The 22,109-nt window shown below is 41.6% G+C and overlaps 1 protein-coding gene across 6 annotated transcripts in view; it reads right to left on the minus strand.

Annotated features, from left to right (window-relative positions):
• Positions 1-22,109, minus strand: part of LOC139582700 (1-phosphatidylinositol 4,5-bisphosphate phosphodiesterase beta-1-like) — a 234,110-nt gene that overhangs the window by 59,464 nt on the left and 152,537 nt on the right. For all 6 annotated transcript variants that reach the window (XR_011676403.1, XM_071412939.1, XM_071412938.1 and 3 more), the window contains exons 7-9: positions 16,609-16,684; positions 12,533-12,633; positions 11,791-11,957 (exon numbers count right to left, since the gene is read on the minus strand). Coding sequence is in view for 5 of the 6 variants with exons in the window: in XM_071412939.1 (XP_071269040.1) it covers positions 11,791-11,957; positions 12,533-12,633; positions 16,609-16,684 (344 nt within the window). In the remaining variant the exon portion in view is untranslated. The remainder of the gene's footprint in view (positions 1-11,790; positions 11,958-12,532; positions 12,634-16,608; positions 16,685-22,109) is intronic.

Here is a 22,109-nt window from a genome sequence, read left to right on the forward strand (position 1 = left end):
AGTTATTGTTTTCACATGCACATTTTCGTGAAACAGTTTCATTTAATTTATAATAAGGTCTTCATATCTCAAAATTATTGTCATGTGGTTAATCAAAATTCTATCCAAACCTAAATTAAAATGATACAAACCTAAAAAGTAACTTCTATTGCCATTGTCAACTATGTTAAAACAGCCTACATGAAGCCAATAAATAAAAACATTGCAGCCTGCAGGTAGAAAATATCCTGATGAAAATAAATATCCTATAAATCACATTGGCTACACATGGCCTGTCTGCAACGAATTTGAAACATTGTATCAACTATTAACTTGGTTACAGCCGAAGCTAGCGAACTTGCAACATTGTATAAAATATTCTGGGCCCTCAGTTTCCTGGACCAGTGAGCTCGGGACAGACACAGCTGGAGGTTATTTGCACAAGGGATAAGAAGCAGTGCTTGACTTGGGCATGTTCTACTGCTTGAGCTCCTGTTCCTCTTATAGAATCAATAGTATTGTGGGCCCAAAATGAGTACCATACCCTATTTCAGTCCAAGTCAAGCACTTATAAGAAGTAATCAGATGTTTCCATTGGATCAGAGCATGACATTTTTCCCTTTCACGCTGAGTGGTAATTGAAAGGGAGAGAGCTGGAATGATTTTTAAAATACATTGAGGAACTATTGCAATTCTCAATGGATCTAAAAACAGACTTTGTTTGTTTGCTGTTTGAGGTGAAGAAAACATTACTTTGAGAAGCTCCACAGGTCATTAGTGGTGGTGCGTTAAGCCAATCAGAAATACTATCAGATCCTATATGTCTACTTCTATGTATAATCAGGTCAGGTAGCCTATAGGTCTACTTCTATGTATAATCAGGTAGCCTATAGGTCTACTTCTATGTATAATCAGGTCAGGTAGCCTATAGGTCTACTATGTATAATCAGGTCAGGTAGCCTATATGTCTACTTCTATATATAATCAGGTCAGGTAGCCTATAGGTCTACTTCTATGTATAATCAGGTCAGGTAGCCTATAGGTCTACTTCTATGTATAATCAGGTCAGGTAGCCTATAGGTCTACTTCTATGTGTAATCAGGTCAGGTAGCCTATAGGTCTACTTCTATGTATAATCAGGTCAGGTAGCCTATAGGTCTACTTCTATGTGTAATCAGGTCAGGTAGCCTATAGGTCTACTTCTATGTGTAATCAGGTCAGGTAGCCTATAGGTCTACTTCTATGTATAATCAGGTCAGGTAGCCTATAGGTCTACTTCTATGTGTAATCAGGTCAGGTAGCCTATAGGTCTACTTCTATGTGTAATCAGGTCAGGTAGCCTATATGTCTACTTCTATGTATAATCAGGTCAGGTAGCCTATATGTCTACTTCTATGTGTAATCAGGTCAGGTAGCCTGTAGGTCTACTTCTATGTATAATCAGGTCAGGTAGCCTATATGTCTACTTCTATGTATAATCAGGTCAGGTAGCCTATAGGTCTACTTCTATGTATAATCAGGTCAGGTAGCCTATAGGTCTACTTCTATGTATAATCAGGTCAGGTAGCCTATAGGTCTACTTCTATGTATAATCAGGTCAGGTAGCCTATATGTCTACTTCTATGTATAATCAGGTCAGGTAGCCTATAGGTCTACTTCTATGTATAATCAGGTCAGGTAGCCTATAGGTCTACTTCTATGTGTAATCAGGTCAGGTAGCCTATAGGTCTACTTCTATGTGTAATCAGGGCAGGTAGCCTATAGGTATACTTCTATGTGTAATCAGGTCAGGTAGCCTATAGGTCTACTTCTATGTATAATCAGGTCAGGTAGCCTATAGGTCTACTTCTATGTATAATCAGGTCAGGTAGCCTATAGGTCTACTTCTATGTATAATCAGGTCAGGTAGCCTATAGGTCTACTTCTATGTATAATCAGGTCAGGTAGCCTATAGGTCTACTTCTATGTATAATCAGGTCAGGTAGCCTGTAGGTCTACTTCTATGTATAATCAGGTCAGATAGCCTATATGTCTACTTCTATGTATAATCAGGTCAGGTAGCCTATAGGTCTACTTCTATGTATAATCAGGTCAGGTAGCCTATAGGTCTACTTCTATGTATAATCAGGTCAGGTAGCCTATAGGTCTAATTCTATGTATAATCAGGTCAGGTAGCCTATAGGTCTACTTCTATGTATAATCAGGTCAGGTAGCCTATAGGTCTACTTCTATGTGTAATCAGGTCAGGTAGCCTATAGGTCTACTTCTATGTGTAATCAGGTCAGGTAGCCTATAGGTCTACTTCTATGTATAATCAGGTCAGGTAGCCTATAGGTCTACTTCTATGTATAATCAGGTCAGGTAGCCTATAGGTCTACTTCTATGTATAATCAGGTCAGGTAGCCTTATGCGTGCGCGTCCTTACTCAGCATTGACAGGAGAACTCCAAACAAAAGACAATGACTAAATTGACAAAACTCGTAAATGGAATGAAATAAACCAAAACTTGTTTCTCACAAGTGTAGCATAGGTTGTGCACTCTGCAAACAACGTGTCCACTCCGACAATGATAACGGTAAGACCGGAATAATATTGAATGCATTAACAGAAATTATCGTAACCAAAGTAACAAACATTGTAGATGAGAAATTACAGGAATTAACGGTAAATGTACTACTGGTGATATATGTAATGGGGAATTGATCTACACTAACAATCAAACAATTCACACAATGAAACAATGAATGTGCACAAATTGGCGGGAGAGAGCGCATTCTGGAGAGAGAAGTGCATTGTGCATCTGGGCGCATGGTCAATCCCACGTCTGCATTGGCCATGCAGCATTTACTGTGATACTGCCTCAGCAGACGTCAGGGTAAGAATGGCCTCAGCAGACGTCAGGGTAAGAATGGCCTCAGCAGACGTCAGGGTAAGAATGGCCTCAGCAGACGTCAGGGTAAGAATGGCCTCAGCAGACGTCAGGGTAAGAATGGCCTCAGCAGACGTCAGGGCATTCATACTTCTCACGCTTCGCAGAGTAGTGCAGAGCTGTTGTCAAGGAAGTGAGTTTGTGTTTTCTACAGGATGTACCGCCCCCACCTACCGTCAACCAATCATGTCAATGTGGTGCTATCCTCCATGTCAATGTGGTGCTATGCAATGTTACAAAATTGGGAGGTGCATGGCGATGTGGTACGGAGCTCGATTTGGCCTCTGGAGGCTCACACCCTCCATCTGGAGACTTCGACCACATTTTTGGATCAAGCATAAATTGGCTTTTAGTCTAGGCCTCCGTGATGGATTAGTTCACCGAGATGGGCGCAAATACTGTATATATATTTGTTACTGTTCGACTAAAAGAATCTCTAGATGTTACTGCTCAATTAAAACAATCTCTATTTGTTACTGTTCAACTAAAACAATCTCTATTTGTTACTGTTTGACTAAAACAATCTCTATTTGTTACTGCTCAACTAAAACAATCTCTATTTGTTACTGTTTGACTAAAACAATCTCTATTTGTTACTGTTTGACTAAAACAATCTCTATTTGTTACTGTTTGACTAAAACAATCTCTATTTGTTACTGTTTGACTAAAACAATCTCTATTTGTTACTGCTCAACTAAAACAATCTCTATTTGTTACTGTTTGACTAAAACAATCTCTATTTGTTACTGTTTGACTAAAACAATCTCTAGTTGTTACTGCTCAACTAAAACAATCTCTATTTGTTACTGTTTGACTAAAACAATCTCTATTTGTTACTGCTCAACTAAAACAATCTCTATTTGTTACTGTTTGACTAAAACAAACTCTATTTGTTACTGCTCAACTAAAACAATCTCTAGTTGTTACTGTTTGACTAAAACAATGTCTATTTGTTACTGTTTGACTAAAACAATGTCTATTTGTTACTGTTTGACTAAAATAATGTCTATTTGTTACTGTTTGACTAAAACAATCTCTATTTGTTACTGTTTGACTAAAACAATCTCTATTTGTTACTGCTCAACTAAAACAATCTCTATTTGTTACTGTTTGACTAAAACAATCTCTATTTGTTACTGCTCAACTAAAACAATCTCTATTTGTTACTGTTTGACTAAAACAATCTCTATTTGTTACTGTTTGACTAAAACAAACTCTATTTGTTACTGTTCAACTAAAACAATCTCTATTTGTTACTGCTCAACTAAAACAATCTCTATATGTTACTGTTTGAATAAAACAATCTCTAGTTGTTACTGTTTGACTAAAACAATCTCTATTTGTTACTGCTCAACTAAAACAATCTGTATTTGTTACTGTTTGACTAAAACAAACTCTATTTGTTACTGTTTGACTAAAACAATCTCTATTTGTTACTGTTTCACTAAAACAATGTCTATTTGTTACTACTCAACTAAAACAATCTCTATTTGTTACTGTTTGACTAAAACAATCTCTATTTGTTACTGTTTGACTAAAACAATCTCTATTTGTTACTGTTTGACTAAAACAATCTCTATTTGTTACTGTTCGACTAAAACAATCTCTATTTGTTACTGTTTGACTAAAACAATCTCTATTTGTTACTGCTCAACTAAAACAATCTCTATTTGTTACTGTTTGACTAAAACAAACTCTATTTGTTACTGTTTGACTAAAACAATCTCTATTTGTTACTGTTTCACTAAAACAATGTCTATTTGTTACTGCTCAACTAAAACAATCTCTAGTTGTTACTGTTTGACTAAAACAATCTCTATTTGTTACTGCTCAACTAAAACAATCTGTATTTGTTACTGTTTGACTAAAACAAACTCTATTTGTTACTGTTTGACTAAAACAATCTCTATTTGTTACTGTTTCACTAAAACAATGTCTATTTGTTACTGCTCAACTAAAACAATCTCTATTTGTTACTGTTTGACTAAAACAATCTCTATTTGTTACTGTTTGACTAAAACAATCTCTATTTGTTACTGTTTGACTAAAACAATCTCTATTTGTTACTGTTTGACTAAAACAATCTCTATTTGTTACTGTTTGACTAAAACAAACTCTATTTGTTACTGTTTGACTAAAACAATCTCTATTTGTTACTGTTCAACGAAAACAATCTCTATTTGTTACTGTTTGACTAAAACAACCTTTATTTGTTACTGTTTGACTAAAACAATCTCTATTTGTTACTGTTTGACTAAAACAATCTCTATTTGTTACTGTTTGACTAAAACAAACTCTATTTGTTACTGTTCAACTAAAACAATCTCTATTTGTTACTGTTTGACTAAAACAATCTCTATTTGTTACTGTTTGACTAAAACAATCTCTATTTGTTACTGTTCAACTAAAACAATCTCTATTTGTTACTGTTTGACTAAAACAATCTCTATTTGTTACTGCTCAACTAAAACAATCTCTATTTGTTACTGTTTGACTAAAACAATCTCTATTTGTTACTGTTTGACTAAAACAATCTCTATTTGTTACTGTTCAACTTAAACAATCTCTATTTGTTACTGTTTGACTAAAACAATCTCTATTTGTTACTGTTCAACTTAAACAATCTTGGTCGAAAGCCTAAAGACTAAACAAAAAAGCCTGTTTGACTAAAACAATCTCTATTTGTTACTGTTTGACTAAAACAATCTCTATTTGTTACTGTTTGACTAAAACAATCTCTATTTGTTACTGTTTGACTAAAACAATCTCTATTTGTTACTGTTCAACTTAAACAATCTCTATTTGTTACTGTTTGACTAAAACAATCTCTATTTGTTACTGTTCAACTTAAACAATCTTGGTCGAAAGCCTAAAGACTAAACAATCGACCAGTCATACTAATTGGGATCAGCCCTAAACTGTATCTTTTTTTAGTAAACCCTCACTACTCAAATACCTGGGAAAGCCCTCCGCCTACATCTGACCTGCAGGATGACAAGATGAGCAGAACAACAGAGATAACAGTCAGAGAGAGTAGAAATACTGGAAGACAACATGTTAAATGTTGTCAGCTTTGTAGTATGGTGTGTAGGTTTAGCTAAGTGTTAGGTTGAAGAGCTAAACCCATTAGAGTTGAAACCTGTTCATCTCCAGAGCTGCTGCTAACAGAAGCAGACAGGCTGTAACCTGCTGATTCATCACTAGTGTAACCTGCTAACAGAAGCAGACAGGCTGTAACCTGCTGATTCATCACTAGTGTAACCTGCTAACAGAAGCAGACAGGCTGTAACCTGCTGATTCATCACTAGTGTAACCTGCTAACAGAAGCAGACAGGCTGTAACCTGCTGATTCATCACTAGTGTAACCTGCTAACAGAAGCAGACAGGCTGTAACCTGCTGATTCATCACTAGTGTAACCTGCTGACAGAAGCAGACAGGCTGTAACCTGCTGATTCATCACTAGTGTAACCTGCTGACAGAAGCAGACAGGCTGTAACCTGCTGATTCATCACTAGTGTAACCTGCTAACAGAAGCAGACAGGCTGTAACCTGCTGATTCATCACTAGTGTAACCTGCTAACAGAAGCAGACAGGCTGTAACCTGCTGATTCATCACTAGTGTAACCTGCTAACAGAAGCAGACAGGCTGTAACCTGCTGATTCATCACTAGTTTAACCTGCTAACAGAAGCAGACAGGCTGTAACCTGCTGATTCATCACTAGTGTAACCTGCTAACAGAAGCAGACAGGCTGTAACCTGCTGATTCATCACTAGTGTAACCTGCTAACAGAAGCAGACAGGCTGTAACCTGCTGATTCATCACTAGTGTAACCTGCTGACAGAAGCAGACAGGCTGTAACCTGCTGATTCATCACTAGTGTAACCTGCTAACAGAAGCAGACAGGCTGTAACCTGCTGATTCATCACTAGTGTAACCTGCTGACAGAAGCAGACAGGCTGTAACCTGCTGATTCATCACTAGTGTAACCTGCTAACAGAAGCAGACAGGCTGTAACCTGCTGATTCATCACTAGTGTAACCTGATGGGAGATGTTTCACCATTCACATTTTCAGCCATTGACACATTCCCTCATTCGATCAGTGTGTGCGTGTGTGTCACAGGAGGCTGCTGAGGGGAGGACGGCTCATAATAATGGCTGGAATGGAGTGAATGGGATCAAACTATGTGTTTGATGTGTTTTACACAGTTAAGTACAATCCGTTCTAGTTCCTACTATTTACCCTACCTCCCCAGTTATGTGGGGTGTGTGTGTGTCTAAATTAGAGGGCCACTGAAATCAATCTCAGGGACAAAGTCTGTTTCAATCCCAGACTATAAGGACCTATGACACACACTGAGTCACCCTACAATCCATACTCTGGTGCACTTACAGCATTTGTGTGTGTGATCAATCGTACAACTGTTTGATCAATGGTACAACCCAGAGGCAAAGGATGTTGTAATAACTAATAAGTGCTTTTAGCTTCCCGATTTAAAATCACTCAAACATCGAATAGCATTTCTAAATGCAGTAATCAGGTGCATGAAGCTGAATGGTGCTGAATAAAAGCTGCATTTGACACTTCAAAACCTCCAGCTCTCCTGACGGACATGCTCCCTTTAAATCATACACATCACTTGCACAGACACGTACACACACGCACACACACATTTACTAAACCAGCATCCTTTGATCAATGATCTCCATAGCGGGGTATCCAGGGAAATAAACGCTAACACAAGCAGCCAATTAGCCTCTCTCAACTGCACAGGCACACAGAACTAACGACTGACACACACAAACACACACACACACACACACACACACACACACACACACACACACACACACACACACACACACACACACACACACACACACACACACACACACACACACACACACACACACACACACACACACACACACACACACGTGCACACAGGCGCACACAGATGCATGTGCACACACCTATCTCCCTCTGTGGTAAAATCCCTCTGTCATACAGCTGAACAGCTCAGGCTTACGACTAAAACACATACCCCCCCCCACCAGCATACACCACTCCCAACTACCAATACAAACACAAATGAAATAGCAACATACTGTACACAAAGGCAAACATGCTTGGGGCTTTAATGAATTAGCTCGCTAACATGCTAATATTCTAACTGAAACTAACTCTCCTCCTTACTCCTATATTGCATGGAACACATTCAATCGCTAATTTGCTAGCTCGTTTATGCTAATTAATGCAGCTCTGCCCTCTGCAGACTTTCACGGCTAATTAACAGTGTTCTCTCTGTGACATCGGAGCTAGCCGGATCCCTGGGGAGACCACAGAGGACAGCTTTAAACTCGTACAGACTTCACCTCTGCAGGGACACTGGAGAGGGTAAGCTGATCCTAGATCTGTGGCTGTAGGGCTCCTTCTACCTACCCTGTGGCAATAGGGCTCCTTCTACCTACCCTGTGGCTGTAGGGCTCCTTCTACCTACCCTGTGGCTGTAGGGCTCCTTCTACCTACCCTGTGGCTGTAGGGCTCCTTCTACCTACCCTGTGGCTGTAGGGCTCCTTCTACCTATCCTGTGGCTGGGGACAGTGGGAACTTTTATCATAACCACGACACAGTGACCAACTGTGACTGCTGCGTGGATGTCTGACTGGTTTTAAAGAAACAAATTAGCCCTGTTGTGTGTTAATGAGAGTGTATCAAAGCCTTGTATAATCTCTTGTGTAACGAACGTCTGAATGCTTTCCCTACGGTCACATAAAACCCTTTAAACACTGTAAAAACCTTCCAATATTAGGTAGACTCCCCTCACAAACAGAGGCTTACACTTTTCAAGGTAGTACTAGTTTGTAAGTCACTACAATGGCAGGTTGGATTGACGGCTTCAAACGCTGTTAGGCTTTCCAGAGTTAAAGTTCACAGTAAGATCATCAAAGGTTTATACAGATTTGATTTAGACATAACTGACTTTGACCAAATACTAAACTTTGGACTACTTTAATACACATAAGTACATTTTCCCCAATTCTTTTGGTCCCCTAAAGAAAGTGCTGTAATTTATAAACGGTTCACCCGATATGTTTGAAAATACCCTAAAATTAAAGCTGGCAGTCTGTACTTTAACCTCATAGTCATGTATTTTTTCAAATCCAAAGTGCTGAGTACAGAGACAAAACTACAAAAAATGTGTCACTGTCCCAATACGTTTGGAGCTCACTGTTTAGTTATATCTTCAAGAATCAATGGGTACATATATTAATGTAAAAGTCCAAAAATAGATGTACCAACTGCTGGTTGCCCCTTTAAGACTGAGGTTAAGAGGAGCCTGCTTAGGTCACTCTGACATTCATTTGGTGAGAGAGAGAGAGAACAGGGAGGACTCCTGTCCTACTCCTCTCAGGCCCTGTTACAACTCCTGTCCTACTCCCCTCAGGCACTGTTACTACTCCTGTCCTACTCCACTCAGGCCCTGTTACTTTTCCTGTCCTACTCCCCTCAGGCCCTGTTACTACCCCTGTCCTACTCCCCTCAGGCCCTGTTACCTCTCCTGTCCTACTCCCATCAGGCCCCATTATTCTTCCTGTCCTACTCCCCTCAGGCCCTGTTACTACCCCTGTCCTACTCCCCTCAGGCCCTGTTACTTCTCCTGTCCTACTCCACTCAGGCCCTGTTACTTTTCCTGTCCTACTCCCCTCAGGCCCTGTTATTCCTCCTGTCCTACTCCCCTCAGACCCTGTTACCTCTCATGTCCTACTCCCATCAGGCCCTGTTACCTCTCATGTCCTACTCCCATCAGGCCCTGTTATTCCTCCTGTCCTACTCCCATCAGACCCTGTTACTTCTCCTGTCCTACTCCCATCAGGCCCTGTTATTCTTCCTGTCCTACTCCCCTCAGGCCCTGTTACCTCTCCTGTCCTACTCCCATCAGGCCCTGTTACTTCTCCTGTCCTACTCGCATCAGGCCCTCTTATTCTTCCTGTCCAACTCCTCTCAGGCCCTGTTACTTCTCCTGTCCTACTCCCCTCAGGCCCTGTTATTCCTCCTGTCCTACTCCTCTCAGGCCCTGTTACCTCTCCTGTGCTACTCCCCTCAGGCCCTGTTAATGATCCTGTCCTACTCCTCTCAGGCCCTGTTACAACTCCTGTCCTACTCCCCTCAGGCCCTGTTACTTCAGTGTGAGTGTGTGAGTGTGTGAGTGTGTGAGTGTGTGAGTGTGTAACTCTTCAGAGCAGATGGCAGTCTTTCCTCTGCCCCAGGCTATATAAATACTGCAGAGGGAAATCTGGCATTCAGACTGGGACGGCAAAGAGAGGGATGTGAGTGTGTGTGTATATGGAAGGGCACACTGAATCGTGAGCCAGGGATGAACTGGGGGGAGGAAAACTGATGGTGTCTTGTTCTTGAAGAAATACATAGTGTACTCTGTTAGGTCAATTTGAAATCAAGAAACAGATCAAATTTGTCCTGGGAAATATTGCTGAAGCACGGTTGACCTGTTGTCTGCTTACTGTCTAAAAAGTTAAAAGCAGCAGAAAACACAAGCTCATAATATACCACAACCCCATGGTCACAGAAAATCACAGGCTCATAATATACCACAACCCCATGGTCACAAATCACAGGCTCATAATATACCACAACCCCATGGTCACAGAAATCACAGGCTCATAATATACCACAACCCCATGGTCACAGAAATCACAGGCTCATAATATACCACAACCCCATGGTCACAGAAATCACAGGCTCATAATATACCACAACCCCATGGTCACAGAAATCACAGGCTCATAATATACCACAACCCCATGGTCACAGAAATCACAGGCTCATAATATACCACAACCCCATGGTCACAGAAAATCACAGGCTCATATTGTCACACCACGATACTGAACAGTTTCTTTCCAGGAGACACTACATCTAAACTTGTGTCTCCTGTCCTCCTAAACGACACCCTATAAAGGGCCCTATAAAGGGCCCTATAAAGTGCACTGCTTTTGACCAGGGCCCATAAGGGGAATATGGTGCCATTTTGGACTCCCCCCCATCCCTCTGTCTAAAGCAGGCATCACTCCTCACTGTCTGACTGTCTAGAAACTATTAGTAGAACCAGCAGGACACCATGTGTACGTTCTGGCACGCTAGATACTGACTGTAACCGCAGAGCTCAAAAAACAGATAACCAGGGATGGAATAGATTTAGAATAACATGGTAATAAAGGGTTATTAACTCATTATAAAGTGGTTATAACGGTTCTAATAACAACGTGTATAATAACATTGTTTTCAACTCAGTACTGCCAGTAGTCGGTGTCTGAAACAGTGTGGTGTGTATACCTGGGATGAGACAGGACTATTTCATGATAACTATTTGACTGTTCTTCTAAATGAGGGAGAAACTGAGTGTGACTGTGTGATAGACAGTGTGTGTGTGTGTGTGTGTGTGTGTGAGTGTGAGTGTGTGTGAGTGTGTGTGTGTGTGTATGACACCAGTCTAAGCGTAATAGGTAAACAGACAGGTGTTATCTACCAGTGAGCACTACTGCTCTCCAGCTGCTTGTTCTAGAACGTAGTCCCCAGACACACACACACACACACGCACACGTGCAGACGCGCACACACACATGTATGAGAGAGGAAGGAAGTGTACAGCAAGGCTGTACGTGAGAGAGAGTTTGGGTTTTTAGAACTGTGTTGGCCCCTTGGATGCGGCTGAGTGGTTTCTATGGTAACTGCCCTGCCAAACTCACCACCCCTCCGGAGAAGGGGGGTGAATGTGTACTCTCAAAACACCAGAGTTCCTCTAAAACAATGAATGTGTGTGTGTGAGTGCATGTGTGTGTGTGTGTGACTCATGCCAACCTTTCTGCGCCAGCATTTCATTGAGTTCATACTTGTCCAGCAGGCTCTGAACCTGTTCAGGTTTGAGAGGAGGGTAGAGGATCTCGTTGAGACGAGGGTCTCTCTGTCGGACGTTTATAAAGTCAGTCAGCTGCTCCACTGTCAGGTAGGGTTTGCTTTTAGCTCCACTAGGAGAGAGGGAGGAGAGGAGAAGATGGAGGGAGATAGCGGAGGAGAGGAGAGAGGGAGGAGAGCAGAAAGGGGGGTGAGGAGAGGGAGGAGAAGCAGGGAACAAGATATGAGAGGAGATAAATGGATAGAAAGAGAATGAAAGAGAGAAAGAGATGAGGAAAGGGAGGATCAAATGTGTTAAGTCAATTATGAGCTCTGATTATAAATCCTTTCATATCCCTGTTTCTACCAGAACATATCGAATTTCTCTCTCTCTCTCTCTCTCTCTCTCTCTCTCTCTCTGAAGATTGCTTGAAGGAAGAACGGCCAAGTGATTTACACTTTTAACATTTAAAAAAAAGACACGAAACCACAAAGGACAAAGTTCATCATCAAATTGCTCTAGAGTGTGGCAATTTAGTTTCAACTCACTTTAAACTTGTTTAACAGGACTTTTCCACGTTGAAGAAGGACAAGTGTATTTTACTGTTTAAATGTCCTAATATGAACCTTAATAATGCTAAAGTGTAGTACTAAGTACTAAGTACTATGCTTGTTAGTTCTGGGTAGCTCTGAGCGACAGTTGTCTTACATTTCAGAGAAGATATTGTCTATTTCTGGTCGAGGACAGATGTTGGTGAGGAACACTTTGTAGAGCTCTGGAGTGAAGTCTTCTTGTGGGATACAATCACTCTGGAGAGAGAAAGAGAGAAAAATCACAGAGAAAAAAGTAACAGATATATAGGTTATAGGTTTAGCTTACAGTACAGTCAAAATGACACCAGAATGTTTAACAGGGTTCCAACGCCATCAATTCAGGAAGTACATTGACAGAACTGAAATGGAATTGACCCCATCATTTTGAAGGCAGTGGGTGGCAGGTGGCCTAGCTGTTAGAGCGTTGGGCCAGTAACAGAAAGGTCCCATGTTTAAACACCTGAGCTGACAAGGTGTAAAATCTGTCGATTTGGCCTTGAGCAAGGCACTTAACCCTAATTTGCTCCAGGGGCGCCGTACTACTATGGCTGACCCTGTAAAACAACACATTTCACTGCACCTGTCCAGTCTACGTAACAATACATATTTTTTTACATTATTATTTTTTGTGAGGTTAGCAGCACTAACGTTTAGTTTTAATTAACAGTACAAAGCAACACAACAAATCCCAGCAGACCTTCAAACAGCCATGCATCTCTCTCCCTACCTCTCCCCCTGCAGCTAATTATCTACACTCTGAGTTAATGTGTGTGTGTTTGTATGTGTGTGCATGTTTGCATGCGTTTGTGCGTACATTGGCGTATGAGTGTGTGTGTATGCGTGCGTGCATACACTGGCGTGTGTGTGTTACTAATTGCTTGCTATTCCTTGCAGACAGTGTTATTGTACCGTGACAAACAGTACATTAGAGGAACTACAGAGAATACAGAGGCTTTTCCCCTGTGACATCTGGCTGGGGGAAACAACTTCTGTCATCACACACAGACAGACACATGTGCAATCTCTCTCTCTCTCTCTCTCTCTCTCTCTCTCTCTCTCTCTCTCTCTCTCTCTCTCTCTCTCTCTCTCTCTCTCTCTCTCTCTCTCTCTCTCTCTCTCTCTCTCTCTCTCTCTCTCTCTCTCTCTCTCTCTCTCTCTCTCTCTCTCTCTCTCATCTGTATCAATAACCGAGACAAAAAAATTGCTCTTATGATGGGAAATCCTGTGAATGACTAAAAAGGATGAATCCACACCAATTACATTCCTTAAATAGCAATTATGATCAGATCTGCTGGTGTATGGAACGTTACTGTGTGGATGAACAAGAGAGAGAGAGATGGGGAGAGAGAGAGAGAGAGAGAGCGAGCGAGAGAGAGGCAGAGAGAGAGAGAGAGATTACTGTGAGACTTTAAAACTCTATAAACGTACACTCAGAACCAAAAAAGCATAGTACAACAGCAAGCAGCTGACACTAATTGAGGAGTCCATAAACACAAACAACTTCTGGCAAAATTGGAAAAAACTAAAAATATCTAAACAAGAGGATTTAGCGATACAAAATGGTGACATATGGACAACCCATTTTAAAACACTCTACAACACCGTTCATATTGACACAAACGCAGAACAACGCCAAATTCATGAGAAGTTGAATGGATTAGAGAAAGCTATAAAGGACAATCAAAATCCATTGGACTCCCCAATTACTGACCAGGAGCTCTATAAGAAACGTCAGGCTCTCAAATTTAAAAAAGCATGCGGACCTGATGGCATCCTAAATGAGATGCTCAAACTCACTAGTGCAACATTTCAATTGGCTATATTAAAACTGTTTAATTTGATCCTGAGTGTAGGTTATTTCCCTGACATCTGGAATCAAGGACTCATAACCCCAATCTTTAAAAACGGAGACAAATTTGACCCTAACAATTACAGAGGCATTTGTGTGAACAGTAACCTGGGGAAGGTTTTCTGTAGTATTATAAATGTAAGTTCTAAACTTCCTTAATAAGCACAATGTCTTGAGTAAAAGCCAAATTGGATTTATACCAAAACATCGCACAACTGATCATATTTACACCTTACACACCCTGATAGATAAACATGTCCATCAAAATAATACCAAAATATACGCTTGCTTTATCGACTTACAAAAAGCATTTGATTCTATTTGGCATACAGGACTGTTCTACAAAGTTATTGAAAGTGGTGTAGGGGGTAAAACATATGACATAATTAAATCAATGTATACTGGCAATACGTGCAGCATTAAAATTGGCAAGAAAATAACAGAATTCTTTAACCAGGGGCGGGGCCTTCGTCAGGGTTGCAATCTGAGCCCTGCACTCTTCAATATTTACCTCAACGAATTGGCCACTATTCTAGAAAAATCCTCAGCCCCTGGTGTTAGTCTCCACAATTCAGAAGTTAAATGCCTACTCTTCGCAGATGACCTATGCCTGCTGTCACCCACAGCACATGGCCTACAGCAGAGCCTGGACCTGCTAGAGCAGTACTGCCAGACTTGGGCCCTGGCAGTAAACCACTAAAATACTAAAATAATGATTTTCCAGAGAAGATCCAGATCTCAGGGAATTAGACCAAAGTTCTCAATTGGTACAAAATATATAGAGTACTGCACACACTACAATTACTTAGGTTTAAAAATAAGCTCAACTGGACACCTTAATGAGGCAGTGAATGAACTGAGAGAGAAAGCACGCAGGGCATTCTACGCCATTAAAAAGCTAATTCAACTAATTGAATATGTCATTGAACCAATTCCACTTTATGGCAGCGAGGTGTGGGGTCCACTTGCAAAACAAGATTTCATCAAATGGGACAAATACCCCATTGAAACCCTGCATGCATAGTTCAGTAAGATTCTCCTACATGTCCAGAGGAAAACTACAAACAATGCATGCAGGGCAGAATTAGGCCAATATCCACTAATAATAAAAACTCAAAAAAAAACAATTAAGTTTTGGAAACATCTAACATATAGTGACCCCCTCTCATATCATTACCAAGCCCTGCAATGCCAAGAGCTGAGCAAAGAAAAGAGTTCCCTCATCCAGCTGGTCCTGGGGCTGAATTCACAAACCTGTTCTACTAACACACTGAAGCCTCAGGACCAGAACATCCAATCACTCAGGATAAACCAAATTACAACACAGTCAAAACAAAACTATATTGCTTATTGGGAAACACAAGCACAAACACAAAGCAAAATGCAGTGCTATCTGGCCCTAAATCGACAGTACACTGTGGCTAAATATTTGACCATGGTTACTGATTTAAAAAAAAAAACTTGACAAAGTACAGGCTCAGTGAGCACAGTCTTGCCATTGAAGGGTAGACACAGGAAAACCTGGCTCCCTGTAGAGGAAAGGCTGTGCAACCACTGCACAACAACAGAACCTGAGACGGAGCTGCATTTTCTGACAAAATGTCAAAAATATAAAACAATTAGAGAGTGTCATTTCCCCAAATTTGAAACCCTTATTCAAGGTTTCAAAGACCTCTCTGATGAGGATAGGCTACCCGTCCTGTTGGGGGAGGACGCAGAGAGCTGTGGGTTGGCAGCGCACTACATTTCTGCCTGTCATAAGTTGAGGGACAGTGTCTGACAGACCAATCAACCTGCACATGTCCTCTACTGTATGCTTATTGTTATTGTTCAATGTATGGTTATTTTGACACTTGGTTATTGTTGTTACTGTTGTCCCGTTGACAATTTTGATTCTCATTTTTATTTTTATGTTGTAAATATCCAAAATAAGCTTTGGCAATATGTACATTGTTACGTCATGCCAATAAAGCAAATTGAATTGAATTGAATTGAGAGAGGAGAGAGATGGAGAGAGAGAGAGGCAGAGAGAGAGAGGAGAGAGATGAGAGAGAGGCAGAGAGAGAGAGAGATGGAGAGAGAGAGGCAGAGAGAGAGATAGAGAGAGAGGAGAGAGATGAGAGAGAGAGGCAGAGAGAGAGTGAGAGAGATAGAGGGGGAGAGGGAGAGATGGGGAGAGAGAAAGGCAGAGCGAGAGAGAGAGAGATGGGTTGATAGTTGATAGAATATTAAAAAGATAGCATATAGATAATGAATGGAGATGAACAGACCTGGAAGCAGGGATAGATAGGCAGAGGAAGAGAATGATAGAGTGATAGAGAGAGGGAATAAGCGCTTCTTACCCGTCCAGAAGGGAGGTTGCAGTTCTCCAGAGCTGTCTCTACTCGTTTCCTGTCTGCTGAGAACATCCTGAAGATGCTGACGAAACAACAGTTACATCATCACAATCACACACACACACACACACACACACACACACACACACACACACACACACACACACACACACACACACACACACACACACACACACACACACACACACACACACACACACACACACACACACACACACACACACACACACACCACACACACACACACCTCAGGAACATGAATAGAGCACCAAACAACATATACAGCAGGGATCCTCTACTAGATTCAGCCGCGGGCCAGAACATAATTACAAGTCATTTGTAGACTGAAAATTGACCGCAAGAAGCCCAAACAGATATAGTATTTGACTAAAACAATAATTTCAAACCTTTCTTAAATTGGTTAAATCACATGTGCATCTCTAATATGTGTGAGAATACTTGGGAACATATTCCCAAAATGTAAATCACTTGGAGCTGATTTCCTGGTGTTTTTACAGTCGTACATGTCCAACAATGAAAAAAAAAAAAAAAAAAAGGTAAAAAAATATTTGGAAACTTGGGGGGCCAAATGAAACCTGTCCCGCTGGCCGACAGTTGGGAAACCCTGCTATACAGCATCACAGGTACTACCAACCCATTCATACAGGCAGCTTCACACATCACAGGTACTACCAACCCATTCATACAGGCAGCTTCACACATCACACACATACCAGAGAAGCATTAACACAACATCATAAACAATGGAGAACCTTTTCATATAGCCTTACACACATTGGAGAGGCATTATCACAACATCATAGTTACTTTCACACACACCACAGAACCATCCATATAGCGTCTCACACACCACAGAACCATCCATATAACGTCTCACACACCACAGAACCATCCATATAGCGTCTCACACACCACAGAACCATCCATATAGCGTCTCACACACCACAGAACCATCCATATAGCGTCTCACACACCACAGAACCATCCATATAACGTCTCACACACCACAGAACCATCCATATAACGTCTCACACAACACAGAACTGTCCATATAGCGTCTCACACACCACAGAACTATCCATATAACGTCTCACACACCACAGAACCATCTTTATAACGTCTCACACACCACAGAACCATCTTTATAACGTCTCACACACCACAGAACTATCCATATAACGTCTCACACACCACAGAACCATCCATATAACGTCTCACACACCACAGAACCATCCATATAACGTCTCACACACCACAGAACCATCCATATAACGTCTCACACACCACAACACCATCCATATAACGTCTCACACACCACAGAACCATCCATATAACGTCTCACACACAACAGAACCATCTTTATAACGTCTCACACACCACAGAACTATCCATATAACGTCTCACACACCACAGAACCATCAATATAACGTCTCACACACCACAACACCATCCATATAACGTCTCACACCACAGAACTATCCATATAACGTCTCACACACCACAGAACTATCCATATAACGTCACACACACCACAGAACTATCCATATAACGTCTCACACACCACAGAACCATCCATATAACGTCTCACACCACAGAACCATCCATATAACGTCTCACACCACAGAACCATCCATATAACGTCTCACACACCACAGAACCATCCATATAACGTCTCACACCACAGAACCATCCATATAACGTCTCACACACCACAGAACCATCCATATAACGTCTCACACACCACAGAACCATCCATATAACGTCTCACACACCACAGAACTATCCATATAACGTCACACACACCACAGAACTATCCATATAACGTCTCACACACCACAGAACCATCTTTATAACGTCTCACACACCACAGAACCATCCATATAACGTCTAACACACCACAGAACCATCCATATAACGTCTCACACACCACAGAACCATCCATATAACGTCTCACACACCACAACACCATCCATATAACGTCTCACACACCACAGAACTATCCATATAGCGTCTCACACACCACAGAACCATCCATATAACGTCTCACACACCACAGAACCATCCATATAACGTCTCACACACCACAGAACTATCCATATAGCGTCTCACACACCACAGAACTATCCATATAACGTCTCACACACCACAGAACCATCCATATAACGTCTCACACACCACAGAACCATCCATATAACGTCTCACACACCACAGAACCATCCATATAACGTCTCACACACCACAGAACCATCCATATAACGTCACACACACCACAGAACCATCCATATAACGTCTCACACACCACAGAACCATCCATATAACGTCTCACACACCACAGAACTATCCATATAACGTCCCACACACCACAGAACCATCCATATAGCGTCTCACACACCACAGAACCATCCATATAACGTCTCACACACCACAGAACTATCCATATAACGTCTCACACACCACAGAACTATCCATATAGCGTCTCACACACCACAGAACTATCCATATAACGTCTCACACACCACAGAACCATCCATATAACGTCTCACACACCACAGAACCATCCATATAACGTCTCACACACCACAGAACCATCCATATAACGTCTCACACACCACAGAACCATCCATATAACGTCACACACACCACAGAACCATCCATATAACGTCTCACACACCACAGAACCATCCATATAACGTCTCACACACCACAGAACTATACATATAACGTCTCACACACCAGAGAACCATCCATATAACGTCTCACACCACAGAACCATCCATATAACGTCTCACACCACAGAACCATCCATATAACGTCTCACACACCACAGAACCATCCATATAACGTCTCACACACCACAGAACCATCCATATAACGTCTCACACACCACAACACCATCCATATAACGTCTCACACACCACAGAACCATCCATATAACGTCTCACACACCACAGAACCATCTTTATAACGTCTCACACACCACAGAACTATCCATATAACATCTCACACACCACAGAACCATCCATATAACGTCTCACACCACAGAACCATCCATATAACGTCTCACACACCACAGAACCATCCATATAACGTCTCACACACCACAGAACCATCCATATAACGTCTCACACACCACAGAACCATCCATATAACGTCTCACACACCACAACACCATCCATATAACGTCTCACACACCACAGAACTATCCATATAGCGTCTCACACACCACAGAACTATCCATATAGCGTCTCACACACCACAGAACCATCCATATAACGTCTCACACACCACAGAACCATCCATATAACGTCTCACACACCACAGAACCATCCATATAACGTCTCACACACCACAGAACCATCCATATAACGTCACACACACCACAGAACCATCCATATAACGTCTCACACACCACAGAACCATCCATATAACGTCTCACACACCACAGAACTATCCATATAACGTCTCACACACCACAGAACTATCCATATAGCGTCTCACACACCACAGAACCATCCATATAACGTCTCACACACCACAGAACCATCCATATAACGTCTCACACACCACAGAACTATCCATATAGCGTCTCACACACCACAGAACTATCCATATAACGTCTCACACACCACAGAACCATCCATATAACGTCTCACACACCACAGAACCATCCATATAACGTCTCACACACCACAGAACCATCCATATAACGTCTCACACACCACAGAACCATCCATATAACGTCACACACACCACAGAACCATCCATATAACGTCTCACACACCACAGAACCATCCATATAACGTCTCACACACCACAGAACTATCCATATAACGTCTCACACACCACAGAACCATCCATATAGCGTCTCACACACCACAGAACCATCCATATAACGTCTCACACACCACAGAACTATCCATATAACGTCTCACACACCACAGAACTATCCATATAGCGTCTCACACACCACAGAACTATCCATATAACGTCTCACACACCACAGAACCATCCATATAACGTCTCACACACCACAGAACCATCCATATAACGTCTCACACACCACAGAACCATCCATATAACGTCTCACACACCACAGAACCATCCATATAACGTCACACACACCACAGAACCATCCATATAACGTCTCACACACCACAGAACCATCCATATAACGTCTCACACACCACAGAACTATCCATATAACGTCTCACACACCAGAGAACCATCCATATAACGTCTCACACCACAGAACCATCCATATAACGTCTCACACACCACAGAACCATCCATATAACGTCTCACACACCACAGAACTATCCATATAACATCTCACACACCACAGAACCATCCATATAACGTCTCACACCACAGAACCATCCATATAACGTCTCACACACCACAGAACCATCCATATAACGTCTCACACACCACAGAACCATCCATATAACGTCTCACACACCACAGAACCATCCATATAACGTCTCACACACCACAGAACCATCCATATAACGTCTCACACACCACAGAACTATCCATATAACATCTCACACACCACAGAACCATCCATATAACGTCTCACACCACAGAACCATCCATATAACGTCTCACACACCACAGAACCATCCATATAGCGTCTCACACACCACAGAACCATCCATATAACGTCTCACACACCACAGAACCATCCATATAACGTCTCACACACCACAGAACCATCCATATAACGTCTCACACACCACAGAACCATCCATATAACGTCACACACACCACAGAACCATCCATATAACGTCTCACACACCACAGAACCATCCATATAACGTCTCACACACCACAGAACTATCCATATAACGTCTCACACACCACAGAACCATCCATATAACGTCTCACACACCACAGAACCATCCATATAACGTCTCACACCACAGAACTATCCATATAACGTCTCACACACCACAGAACCATCCATATAACGTCTCACACCACAGAACTATCCATATAACGTCTCACACACCACAGAACCATCCATATAACGTCTCACACCACAGAACCATCCATATAACGTCTCACACACCACAGAACTATCCATATAACGTCTCACACACCACAGAACCATCCATATAACGTCTCACACCACAGAACCATCCATATAACGTCTCACACACCACAGAACTATCCATATAACGTCACACACACCAGAGAACCATCCATATAACGTCTCACACCACAGAACCATCAATAACCCAGCAGATAAAGGCATCCATTCATTATCTAATATACCCAGAGAAATATGTTAAGCCAATTTTTGTGTTCTACTTCCTAGTTATAATTCCTTCTTGCAGTAAATAGAGTAAAACATAGAGCCATTAAATGTTAATGTTTGACTTTCCGTCTCCATAATCTATGTTTGGAGAGGTGTGGCAGTGATGATCAAGCTGACATAAGCCTGCACTGTGCTTAACCATGAA

Source organism: Salvelinus alpinus, chromosome 8 (genome assembly GCF_045679555.1).
Source record: "Salvelinus alpinus chromosome 8, SLU_Salpinus.1, whole genome shotgun sequence".
In the NCBI taxonomy this organism is placed as follows: Eukaryota; Metazoa; Chordata; class Actinopteri; order Salmoniformes; family Salmonidae; genus Salvelinus; species Salvelinus alpinus.